General features: G+C 34.6%; 1 protein-coding gene across 5 annotated transcripts in view; it reads left to right on the forward strand.

Annotated features, from left to right (window-relative positions):
* The window catches only part of LOC136768296 (dual specificity calcium/calmodulin-dependent 3',5'-cyclic nucleotide phosphodiesterase 1C), a 151,076-nt gene that overhangs the window by 100,075 nt on the left and 37,453 nt on the right, over positions 1-13,548 (forward strand). For all 5 annotated transcript variants that reach the window (XM_066722463.1, XM_066722433.1, XM_066722441.1 and 2 more), the window contains 5 exons: positions 5,910-6,023; positions 8,545-8,727; positions 9,985-10,051; positions 12,088-12,204; positions 12,883-13,023. In XM_066722463.1, the coding sequence (XP_066578560.1) occupies positions 5,910-6,023; positions 8,545-8,727; positions 9,985-10,051; positions 12,088-12,204; positions 12,883-13,023 (622 nt within the window). The remainder of the gene's footprint in view (positions 1-5,909; positions 6,024-8,544; positions 8,728-9,984; positions 10,052-12,087; positions 12,205-12,882; positions 13,024-13,548) is intronic.

A 13,548-nucleotide genomic window follows, 5' to 3' on the forward strand; every position in this document is an offset into this window, starting at 1 on the left:
ACAAATAATACGGCAAAAAGTGTCATTTGCAGTTACAGATCTGTAGTAAGTGTAATAAGTTAAGGGAGTCAAGGTGTGCCATTTAAAATACACATCTACTAGCACATATCTTGATGATGATTACAATAATAACAATAGCAAATATGTATTTTATTGTTGCACATGGAAACGTTTTCTTACGGTAACGTAATGCTTGTCTGAATATAATTGTCTTGTCTATGCAAGTTTAGTTCTTTTCCACATCAGGTTGTATCGCTCGTAGTGTTTTCTGTCTTTGTTTTTAAAACAAAACACAAACCAAACCCACAATCCCTCTGCTCCTCCCACAACAGGGGACAGACTTGCTACAATGACCTGGTTTTACAAAAAGCTCTGGGACGAGTCCAGCACGGCACGGCACAGATGCTTAAGCTAGTTGAACCGAGGCATAAGATATAACAAAAAGGATGCCCCTCAAGGCAATTGTATATCAAACTTAATCTTCACTTTGTGTACTGCCTTTTAACATTCACTAAGAAATAAAGAGCTTCCCTTTAGACAATGCATTGTCCAAGATAGCAGGGTGACCTTGCAGTAATCAGTTGCTATAAAGTCTTGAAGTGGAGTGCTTAGAGATTACCTTTAAGTGCCAATGGTACATCCAAACCCAATCAACCTTTCTCATTATTGAACAATATTTTTGTAGATGAGGGAATACAGATGCTGTGTAAGTAACAAGGTTATCTTTGCTAGCAGGGGACAGACAGAGGTGTGTGATATCAATCGAAAGAAACACATTGAGAATCGTATACAGCACTAAAGCCATGCTATGGTCTCTCACAAATGACAGGAGGGAACTAATGAATTACCAAACTATGGAAGAAAATAAACTACAAATCTCAACTAAAAAGATACAAATTAATTTCTATAAGAAAATGCAAAACAGGAAAAAAAAGTCAATGCTAAAGTTTTCAGTTTCACACACAAATAGATGCATTTTCAAAACACAGCAGTGTTGTGACACTGAGCTTTCATCATGTATTTCAAAATCATTTAATCCATAACAAGTAGCTCTTAAGCACAATGCAAGTGGAAAAGCAACATAATGTTTTGTCTTGCCTAGTAATGATTTATTTTATGTTACCATCTGTAAATGTTGTTAAGTTGATTTTCACTGTTTAAATGTATAGTTTTCTTCCCCCCCACAATGATTAGGAAACAGTTTTATGGATACCAGCTAATTGTAGGGAAATATTTGTAGATAATTTAAAATAATGATTGGTTTGAATGCAGTATATTTGAAGCTTGTCCTTGTCTTATCTCATGATTATCTTTCCAATAAATCAGTCCAAGTCCAGTTGTTTAATTGTATTATTATTATTATGATGATGTATGCATGCATGTACAGCTCTGAAAAAAAATGAGTCCACTTAACATTGATTTCTGTACTTTTTTTTTTCCAGAGATGTATGTATGTATGTATGTATGTATGTATGTATTATCAGATTTCTTAGTTTAACTTTACACTTTGTTTTATAGTACCAACCAGACCCTAACTAAGGAGATTGGCCCCTTTCACATAAATACAAATTCAGCTGTAATGTTTCTCAGTCACATCCACTAGGAGTACATATTCCTTGGCATTTGCCAATTTCTATTACTGAGAATAATTTTTCATTTCTCATTGTTCGTTCTTGATAGTATTTAAGCATTGAATAACAATGTCAAGGTGTTATTGTCATTGTCATTGTCGTCTGCCCTTAATACACTTACATTTGCCACAAACCTATAAAAGAGAAAAAATATGTAATTCATTACTATATTTCATGTCATATTGTTAAGGCATGCATTTGTTTTAGTAATTGTACATGGCATTATTGTCTAATTGTATTCCTGCCATCGATCCAAGAGCTTTTTTAACAACCCACAAACTGTAACGAGGGGTTCAGCTAGAATTCCCAAAACTAGATGTATTTCAATGCACACTATATATTCCTGTCCTCTTAAGTTTCTGTCTCTCTGGAAAGTGGAATGTGATTATCCATCCTAAAGGTCTCAGGATAAAAATAATCATGCCCATTTGTATAACATTTCTTATTTTTCTTTTTAATGTAGTAATTTAAATTTAAACCGCTGCAGGATTTCAGTCCTTCACGGCGTAGTGTGTTACCAATTGTTTTCTTGGTGACTATGGTCCCAGCTGCCTTGAGATCATTAACAAGATCCTCCCGTGTAGTTCTGGGCTGATTCCTCACCGTTCTCATGATCATTGAAACTCCACGAGGTGAGATCTTGCATGGAGCCCCAGACCGAGGGAGACTGACAGTTATTTTGCGTTTCTTCCATTTGCGAATAATCGCACCAACTGTTGTCACCTTCTCACCAAGCTGCTTGGCGATGGTCTTGTAGCCCATTCCAGCCTTGTGTAGGTCTACAATCTTGTCCCTGACATCCTTGGACAGCTCTTTGGTCTTGGCCATGGTGGAGAGTTTGGAATCTGATTGATTGATTGCTTCTGTGGACAGGTGTCTTTTATACAGGTAACGAGCTGAGATTAGGAGCACTCCCTTTAAGAGAGTGCTCCTAATCTCAGCTCGTTACCTGTATAAAAGACACCTGGGAGCCAGAAATCTTGCTGATTGATAGGGGATCAAATACTTATTTCCCTCATTAACATGCAAATCAATTTATAACTTTTTTGAAATGCATTTTTCTGGATTTTTTTGTTGTCTCTCACTGTTAAAATACACCTACCATTAAAATTATAGACTCATCATTTCTTTGTCAGTGGCAAACGTACAAAATCAGCAGGGGATCAAATACTTTTTCCCTCACTGTAGACTAATCCTGAGGATCACTCTTTCAGTCATTCCTCAAGCAAACCTTTGAGATCGATAATAAAGAAAATTAATCAACCAGTTCTTCAGTGTCTCTGTACACCACCATACTACATATACTTATAAAATATGAACTGAGGTGCCTATCACAGCATATTGTATGTTATAATAACTGGAATCTACAGTATGGTTATGAAAAACAAATAAACTGATCTTACAATGGACAGTCTCAAAGGCTGTAATTTTACTTTGAAAGAGAAGGTGGTAGGGATGACGTAGTTATCTAGTACCCCGGACTATGACCAAGGTTACTGAGAACAACTGAGAAATCTTTCGTTTTCACTAAGGATGCAAGAATTAGTGATACTCTACTCTTGCGGATTGTCAAATTAATTATTCAGCTAGTCAACTGTATAAAATGCATTGAAAAAGCTCTGCTACAATATTCTGGATTTCTAATAACATGTATTACATAGTAGTTACCTATTATTATTATTATTATTATTATTATTATTATTATTATTAGTGGTGGTAGTAGTAATAGTTGTTGTAGTAGTATTAAAGGTAACAATGTAATACTACTAATATTACTATTATTGATAATATTATTGATCATCATTATCATTGCAGACATTGTATCTTTGGCAGTTGATCCACTAGCATCCACTTACTGTTAAATAATTGTGTTGTCCTCATAAGGATCAAGGGGAATCTTTAAATTCCAGGCTGTGAAAGAGTTAATCAATTACACTGGCTTTAAATGTGCTGAGGTGCTGGTTTATGGTAGAAGAGTCTAAAGATTCACATTACAGCAGGGTGGCTCAGTGACATTAACTGTAATGTTTTTAGATGGTGATTGAGTGCTAATTCTTTTGAATGACTGTCATTCTGAAGAAGGAAGGCCCCTTAGAATCCCATTGGGAGAAGAATACAATAATGACTTCATTTATCCCTTTTTGTCTCTCATTTCCTTCAAAGCATCAACTGTGTTGTGTTTTGTGAGGATTTTCTTCCTTTAGATAAATCTTTCATCCACTTAATTTGTCTAATCAGGAGCTATAGACTCTGAGCTCACAATAACCATATGCTTGTATTGGCTTCTAGTATATATGAAGGGGGAGGAAGCCATAGGAATTGTTTTTCTATTTTTTGCAAATGTACATATACCATCTGCTGGCTGGTGATATGGAGCAGTGGGGGACAGCAGTGCACAGCAATTTGAATAAAGACTGTAAGGTGGAAACAATATGTGTACACTTGAATCTGTGGCACAAAATAGGTTGGAGATTCCAGCCCTTTTTTCTGATTACTGTGACCTTTTCACCTGGACATGGGACCATGTATTTCACACTACTATGTCAAGAAAGATGAATGTGGTAGCCATCTGTTGCCACTGAACACAGAGTTGTTATATTTGTATTAACACAAAGGTCATATACCAAAGGTTTTACAGCAAGCAAGCGTTAGGCTGAGCTGACATAGCAGCACACAGCAGCAAATCATTTTAATATACTGTGCAATTTTGGTACTGCAGCTGGATTACATATTTTATTTTATTTATATAATCTGTATAATGCTTGGTTCATAGAGCTGTGATACCCTGACTCTACTTCCATCTTTGCAATTCTTGGGTCGAAGCCCTTAAAACACATTGACTACTGCCTGATACAGAGAAGAATATCAAGCAGGGTTTTTGCCTGTCTACGCCAATGCACATGTGTCCAAATAAAACAGTGTTTCATCGAAGCTAACAATTCTTAGTCAATAAAGAATAGAGATAGAGACAACCTACTGGTTTTACATACAAATAGCTGTACACAATACAATGGATTCTATTGTGTACAATGGATTTTCTACATTTTATTTTTCCAGATATTATATTCAGTATTTCAAGTTTGCAATTTATTTCCAGAAACATGGTCAAACAAAAAAAATACAGTAAATACCGCTGCCAATTTTAAATGAGAATAAACTGAGACACAAATATCTTAATGGAAAGTTGGTACTCAAACTGAGAACATCAATATTGGGCCATATACATGTATTTTGCAAGGCCTCTGCCATGTCAAAAAAATCTTACTTTTAATGTATTTATATGCAGCATTCATTCAGACATACCTGCTCAGTGTATTAGCTGATGAATATGAAATGGGTTAGAATTGTTCTTGTAACCATTTGGATAATGAAGAATGGCATGTTTGTTATTAAAGACAATGGTGTTAAAAATGCTTAATAGTAGCCTTAGTTACTGAGACCTCTGTCCTGAATGACATCAACCAATATAAATGTATTAACAAATGTGAATTGAAGTGCAAGTACAAGGCAGACAAGTCCTCAGAAAAATGGGAATTATCTTTACATGATGTAGCCCCATAGATTGGTAGATTGAATCACAAAGAAAATGGCAATTTCTCTGCAGTGAAATTACCCCACAGATAAAGTGGATTTTTGTGTTTTGCTAATCTTCTGATAGCAGCATAGCTTGAGGGAATTGCAGTGGAAATCAATATGTTTTTGTCAAGTTTGTTGAGGGTTTTATTCAATGAGAGGCTCAAATTTTAACATTCACTCATTCCACTTAATAATTTGCCTCCTAAATACCAGAGAACGGTGTTTGTACATTATAAACATTCTACCATATGTTTAATATAGATATTACATTTGATTAACTTGTAAAATAATGTAGCGTCAAATAATCTATAGAATGTATATTATTATCGGTATGAATGTAGTCTTAATTATTGTAATTGTGTATTTGCAGTTATATAATTAAGTATTTAATGACGGGAGTGAGAAAATAAAACTGAGTATTTAGCCACACGTCAAAATGCCAATGTATTGCAGTTGTTATAATTATGGTATGATTAATCATGTGTCCATATGCATATGGGTTATCAGCTAGAATATTTAAGGCAATCAATAAAAATACATATTATATTTTAAAATGTAAATTAAATTAAAACGTTCACGAAGACATTCTAAAAACTTGGAGAAAATCTTGCTCTGGATCAACACTCATAGCATGTGACTTTAATTCCTTGTTCCGTGTTCTTTTCGCATTAACGTTCTAGATATTTGTGTGCTCTTTTTCAGGTTGCGGTGTCTTGTAAAGCAGTTAGAGCGAGGCGAGGCATCTGTTGTCGACCTTAAGAAGAACTTGGAGTATGCAGCATCCGTACTTGAGTCCATTTACATCGAGGAAACAAGGTATGGGCATTTCATGGAACACTCAACAATAATAACTGTTCTGAAACCAGGTTCCCAAGCAACATAGGACTTTAAACCTCTGCCTGCAGTACATGCTGTGCTACTACAGGGAAGAATGAGCTGGTCTCAAATCCCGCCAGTGCCATTGCTGACTCTGGCCAAGAATTTCCACTGGGCAGAGCACAACTGACCGAGCGCCACTGAGGGATAGTGGCTGCATGCCGGTTGGGGATAACTTTGTTCTCTGTATTCAAGTGGCTTCTGAGGTGCCTGCAGATTCAGAATGACATTGACTCCTCTGATTGGTGTGATAGATGGGCTGTAGGAAGTCTGGAATTGCAGGTGCCTTAAATTGCAGATGTGTGCTTGGTCTGATACATAAAACTTTAATTAATTAGTGATTCCAAATTGTGACGAAAAAGATGGAAAAAAATTGCATTCTAAATCATCCTCATCATTGATATAATACCAAAGCCAGGATCTAATTATTTCTTCTTTATTCATGCTTGCCCTAAGACATGAAAGTCTATCACATGTGGTGTAAACTCTTGTGGGATCCTTCAATAAGAGTATGGATGAGGCTTTGGGAACGATTAGCTAAGAGCAACAAAATGAGATACATTATCTACCCTCGACTGCAACTTTTTGTAACTTTCTAATCCTTAAAACATCCAGTCTCTTTTTGTTCTTCTTACCATCTTCTTTTTCAAGACCTGCCCTCAATTCTAATATAATAATGACTGAAACTCAGTCCTCTGCTGAGTCACCAAAATGAATCTGCATTAAAGCAGAATAAATAATCCAGTAAATAGGAGATTTCAATACATTTAGCTGGCATGACGTCAGAAACAACAGATTAATTGTCAAAAATCTAGATGATAGTATCCCTTTCTTGATTTTACTAATTTACAAAAATATTATAAAAGTATGTGTTAATTTCAGTAATTTATGATACTGATTTACATCACCGTAGTGGATAGCGTTACTGCATATTTGTAGTTTTATTTATTGTTATTTGACACCAGCAAATACCAGCAAAGGATGATACCAATTGTTTGGTTTTAGTATTATTTATATCTATGTACCTATGTATATAAATACATACATACATGAACATTTCTAGAGAAAAGAATGGAAAATTAGTACAGTGGCATGTAAACACAAATGTGTCATTGTTGCTGTACAAATCAATTCCCAAGCGGATCAGCTTAAAGCTGTATGGGGGATGGGATGGAATACAAAGCGAAGAAACTGATTGAAATAGCAATTCAAAAAGGGTGAGCCATCACTGAAAGACGCACTTCAATTCACCCTGCTGTAAACAGGATGGGGGTTCTCTTCTCATTCCTTGCCATGTGTATTGGAACACCGGCACTGGAACACAGTGTTTAAATATCATATAAATCCTTACACTGAAGAAATACACATAGATAATATATACAAAAGGATGAAGTGGAATAATAAAAGGGAGAAAAATTCTTCCTGTTCATCCAATGAGCTATTAAAGATGAACTCTGATATATGGGTTTGTCTTCTACAAAAACAGTGAATATGTGCATTGCTACTTATAACACCTTTAAATTTCTCTGTCATGGACCATTATAATCTTAAATAATAGAGGATGTATCTTAATTTATGAAGCACAAAAGTGATTACAGGTGTCTTGAGTTGCAAATTGAGAATGTACGTGTTTTATTTATTTGTTTTTATTTAGTTATTCTATAAAGTTGGCCATAATAAGAACTTATTTGAAAAGACTGCTTCAAAGCATACATTATGTGTGAACAGTGCAATAGCTTTCAATGACTTTACCGTTATTACTCTCTTTTCTTGGAAAACAATCTAGCCATTTTGATTACATCTAGATTTCCATTGATTCTTTCTTACGTTATTTAGTTTTTCACACATATATTGTGTGTCGGGTGAAAGAACAAATAGGTCAATGTGAAAATGTTATCAAATGCTTCAGAGTAATCTCTTCAACTCTGATGGGTATTAATGTAGACTGTAGAAGCATTAAAATCAGTTTGCCAAACTGACATGGATTCTACACGTTACTGGTGTTTTGGTACAGCTTGTGGAGTGTTTTGAGATTATGCCAGATAAACAGGATCTTGACGGTTAAAATCTTGTGCAACCCAAGTACAATTTCTGCTTCAGTTTACATCACATTTTAAAATGTACTTCAGAGGGACGTGTTTTATCACGAGAAAATGGGGTTATGTGTATAAAAGTGCCTGAAACCCAGCTATTGTCTTACATGTACAGGAAGCCACAGATACATAGAAGCAATAGTGACAGCATACCTAAAATATAATTTTCATATTTGAGCATTGTTTTGGAATTTAAAATCAGATGCTTATTAACAAATACTGTCAGATAAATCATTAATCAAATAAAGAAGTAAATAAACAACTGAGAACAACTGTAGACTGATACTGGAGGCTGTATGATCTGCACAATGCAAGTTTTCGTTGATGTGCATCGCAATACCAGTGTAACCGTTGTTACTTTCTTTCAGGCGCCTTGTGGACACAGAAGATGAGCTCAGTGACATCCAGTCAGACTCAGTGCCCTCTGAGGTCCGGGACTGGCTGGCCTCCACCTTCACAAGACAGATGGGGATGATGCTCAAACGAACGGAGGAGAAGCCAAGGTTCAGGAGCATCGTCCATGCTGTGCAGGCTGGCATCTTTGTTGAAAGGTATAATATAGGGGTCTACATCAGACCTCAGTCAACATTAGTCTGATACTTTCAGTTTTTAAGTCATGTTGCATATTGTGACCCCTTTTAAAAGCTTAATCCTTTACTTGTTTGTGTGTATGTGTGCTTTCTGATGCATCAGAGAACATAGCTTTAGTGTTTTCACACATTTTGGAGTAGTTTGTCTATCTGCAACTCTCCTCCATTAGCATGAGGGGAGTAGCAAAGACCAAAGTTGATTAATAATGGCCGGTTTCAAGTTGGAAAGGAATGAAACTAAAATAAAATTGCTCATTTTAAAAGTTAAAAGGAAACAATTAAATAACAGCATAATGTAGATGATAAAAACTGCTGCTATTACCAGTGAATTTAATTAGTATGAGAATCATATTTAGTTTTGTTTTAAGTCACCCAGCATGTGTCAGAGATTAAAGGCATTACTATAAATGCTTTACTTACTTCCCTTTCACAGTCCAATCAAGGAAACCATTATGAAAGATATATACTAACAATTAGTCAGCCTATTGATGGAATCTGCATTATAATCTCTCCAAGCTGAAATGTACTGTGCATTATTAATATGAAGAAAAATATACCAGTACTTAGTTCTTTAAGTTAGCGTTCTATTCTTGAATCTTATTTACAAACACATTTGTCAAATGCTGATTTGCTTTGCTGCCTGAGAAATGGAGCAGACAGTATAGGCTAATATTTATAATTGTTACAATTACTGAGAATATTCTTTTTTTTTTTTTGCATTTGATATAGAGCTCCACATGTACCATGGAATTGCATATTGTGTCCCTTCTTATGCATCTCATCACTGCACTTTGAATGCTTATGAGAATATAATAAAGGAAAATGCAAACTAAAGTAAATCTAACTTCTGTTAAAACTAACTGGTATGTCACATCCAAATTCCTACTGTATAATGCCGCATAGATTCCATTAACTTACAAAAGAAAGCAAATGTATCAAAGGCAGCTTCAGTGACTAGTCATAGTTGCAGTGTTTTTCAAAATCAGATTTGTTGTGGTTTTGCAGTGAGTTTCCCAACCCGAGACACCTTAAAAAGGAATTCTGAACTCCACACTGAAATCGATATTATTAAAATATTACTGTTGAAATAACATTGCTGGCCTTCAGCATTAATCTATTAATGAAGAAAGTATCTGAAAGTTGAAATATTTACAATAGTGCTTCAGTGATGCACATATGGGGCTGTTCCTTGACTTGTTGCTTCGTGTCTCCAAACAGAATGTACAGACGGACATCAAACATGGTTGGACTGAGCTACCCACCAACTGTGATATCTGTGTTGAAGGTATTGTCATGGCTGTGACCGCCGTTTAAATGCCTATCGATGCCTCCAAATACATTGAGAGAACTTGTTTGCATTGTTGAAATCTCAGTCACCTTATCAGCTGGTCTGGTGTGAAGAGATCCATGCTAATGAGGAATTATTTGTCAATCAAGGGCTGCATTAAAGTGCTGTAATGAAGCATTATCTGAGGTCATTAGGAATAGGTATTCAAACCCCAAAGGGCATATTTTTTGGGGTTTCAAATGTAAGTATTTAGTAATCTTACTTGTCTGAATTTGGGAACAGGAGGTAACATTTAACTTAATCAATTTCATCACATTGACTTATTTATTTATTTATTAGCAGACGCCCTTAACCAGGTTGACAGTATACACAAGAAACATATCAATACAATTGGCACAAAATACATATAGGAAACATCCTAGTACAATAAACGACCAAGTGCATTGTGTTATTTACATTATTAAACAAGCACATGCTTATAAGGCATGTGTGTACTGTACCGTGATTTTTCTTAAAATATTTAAGCTCAGATCAACACAATAGTTTGATACACTATTGATAGCACCCAGTGGGTGTGCCTAAAGCTGAACCTGCAGACTTTAATGTCTAAAGTCTAATTTCACCTTGATAGCCTTAGCAATACTATTGGATATTCTACAGTTCAAATCTAGTGCCTCAAAGGTCAAGCTGCTGTTTCACGTCAATGTTATACACCATTTCAAAATATGGCTGCAGAAACATTTTTGCATAATGTGGCAGCTATGCAATGTATAGGCTATAACCTGTATGACTGTTCTGCAGGGTAAAATATATGTATATGTATTACATTTCAGAGCCAGCCCAATTAGAGTTGAAAATACCCCTTATTGCATATCGATTCTTTACAAAATATATGTGCTAAGCAGACACAAGGTCATAGCAGGCTAAATCCCATGCCTCTTCATAGGTTTAATACATTGCAAGGTAAAATATGCATTAGTTAAAGAAATTAGATGTCTTTATTATTCACATATATTACTAGATATATGATAATCTTCCTGTTTACATATTACGTGTTAACTTGATTTATATGCAGTTTGCTCAAATAATAATAATAATAATAAAACATTAAAAAGTACCTGCTCACGATTCTACCCACTGACACATACATAAGATCTATGCATCTTTATTGCTCATTGCAAGTGCCTACAGGGAATTGGCAGTCAACTGTGACAGAGATTGAAAGCACGAGCAAACTTCCAATTTAAAGATTTAAATCTTTAATGCGCAGTAATTCAAATGTGCATGGCTGTACTTGTTGGAAAAATAGAACTTAGTTTTCAAAAAACTATACAATAAATTACAAATGGCTTCGGGCCTTTCACAGTGACATTCTGTTCTTCTGCATTATTATTTCAGCTCTTTTTATGACTTTAACTTTACTTTTTTTTTGTAAATTTTGAAAACAAACCAAATTTAAATCAACAACCAAACAATGTGAAATCACAGGGTCTAGCCTTGATTTATTATACAAATTTGAGGTGCTACAAAAGTTCTCATGTAGCACCAATTATGTTAATCTGTAACTAGGTAACGTAAAAGTGTCCAGTATTTATACATTACTATGAAAAATGGATGTGGATGGAGTGGATGAAGTGAAACAAATAGACAAAATAATTTTACTTCATAGTTTTTGTACAGATTAGCTAATTTTTCATGTTCAAAAATAAAATATATTACTATCAACATATAAAATGCAATTTTTAATTAATTTGTTTTGTGTATTTGCGTGTGTATTTTCATGCAAATTGATTAACTGAACATTTCTGTTTCTGTGTAGAGATTCATCCTCTAACATCAAGTTGTTTCCTCAGAAAAGTCACAAAGAGTAATACAGAAACACCAAGCTATATTTGTGTTTCATTGAGCAGACTCTCTTAGTCATTTGGATCAATATTTGTAAAGATGGTAATCTGTTGTTTGAATGTATTTAGATATTGTTATTAGGCTTGAATAATTAAAAAAAAATTAAACTCTTTTCTTCTCTCCCACAGAATGTAGACAAATGGTCATTTGATGTGTTTGCATTAAATGAATCAAGTGGAGATCATGCACTAAAATTCATATTTTATGAACTCCTCACAAGATATGATTTAATCAATCGTTTCAAGGTAAGTAGATGGTAATACTTATCCATATAAAGATTGACTCTGTCTGAGTGCAATTTCTCTTTATTGCCCTTTTCATAGAAGTGCCAAACCAACAGTTGTAGTGTCCTTGCAGAAAGGAGTGAATATTATAGTGTTGCTCACTGTTACTAATAGACCCTGCAAAACAATTACAATAGTGTCAAAAACTATTTACATTTAATCCCAAATATTATCACATGAGTTGAATTAAATGTAGATATTAATAAACTCTTTATTTATTGTAATCTATTTAATTTTGTTTAATATATTGTCCATCTCTGAACACCAGTTTTGTTAATATGTATATATTTTTTACACAGTTTATTTTAAATAATGTTTTAGCTGTTTAGACTTGTAACATTTATATTTTTCAGAAGTGTATATGATAGCATGGTGTTTACTGCTGGATTATGATCTAATTACTGTTAAATCATTGATATAGTGAGTTCTGCATATTTGGTGAAGCATAATTTTTGTAACATAGCACTTAACAAGAGAGTCACGGAGATCTACTCCAAGCTGGCAGGATTTAGCTGTACACTGCACAACATTAACACTGAATAAATAAATCAATGAATATTGACGAGGCTATATAGTTAGATTCTACAGCAAAGTAATTTGTAAAGCGAATAATGACTAAGCAGCTTTCTATTGTTTCAGATTCCCATTTCTGCCCTTGTATCCTTTGTCGAAGCCCTTGAAGTTGGATACAGTAAACATAAAAACCCGTATCACAATCTTATGCATGCTGCAGATGTTACACAGACTGTCCATTACCTCTTGTTAAAGACTGGAATGGTGGTAAGTAGCAGAATAATGATCTTCCACAGCATTATTAACAGGATATTTATTGGACCATGTACAGTGATTTCAACTATAATACATTACATCTGATCACTCTCCTTACATATACTTGAATGATGTATATTAGTAAGCAAGACTTAATTGTAATGACGCACTTTGTAAAGACGCATAATTAAGCAATTTATTTTGCTTGGAGAAAATGGGGTCAAACTGATAGGCAGAGAGAGCCCTGGGAATCATTCAGAATTTGTTGTCTTGCTACATAAGAGGAACCTTGTGGTAAAGGCACATAAAAGCATAGTTTTCAAGGTGAATTATATAATGAAGTGTGGCAAGGTATTGCACAAGGTATTGCAGGCTACCACCATAACGCACAAATGGGTTTGAAATGTATTTGGGCCTTTCTACCTTCCTTTAAACCTTTACACACAGTTATGTTATCTGTGACTCCCAATCAAGTTATTCATGCTGTGTTTAATAAGTTAGTTTCACCTATAAAAGTTGAAATTTGAAATGATGGAC

The sequence above is a fragment of the Amia ocellicauda genome, chromosome 2 (genome assembly GCF_036373705.1).
Source record: "Amia ocellicauda isolate fAmiCal2 chromosome 2, fAmiCal2.hap1, whole genome shotgun sequence".
Classification (NCBI taxonomy): Eukaryota; Metazoa; Chordata; class Actinopteri; order Amiiformes; family Amiidae; genus Amia; species Amia ocellicauda.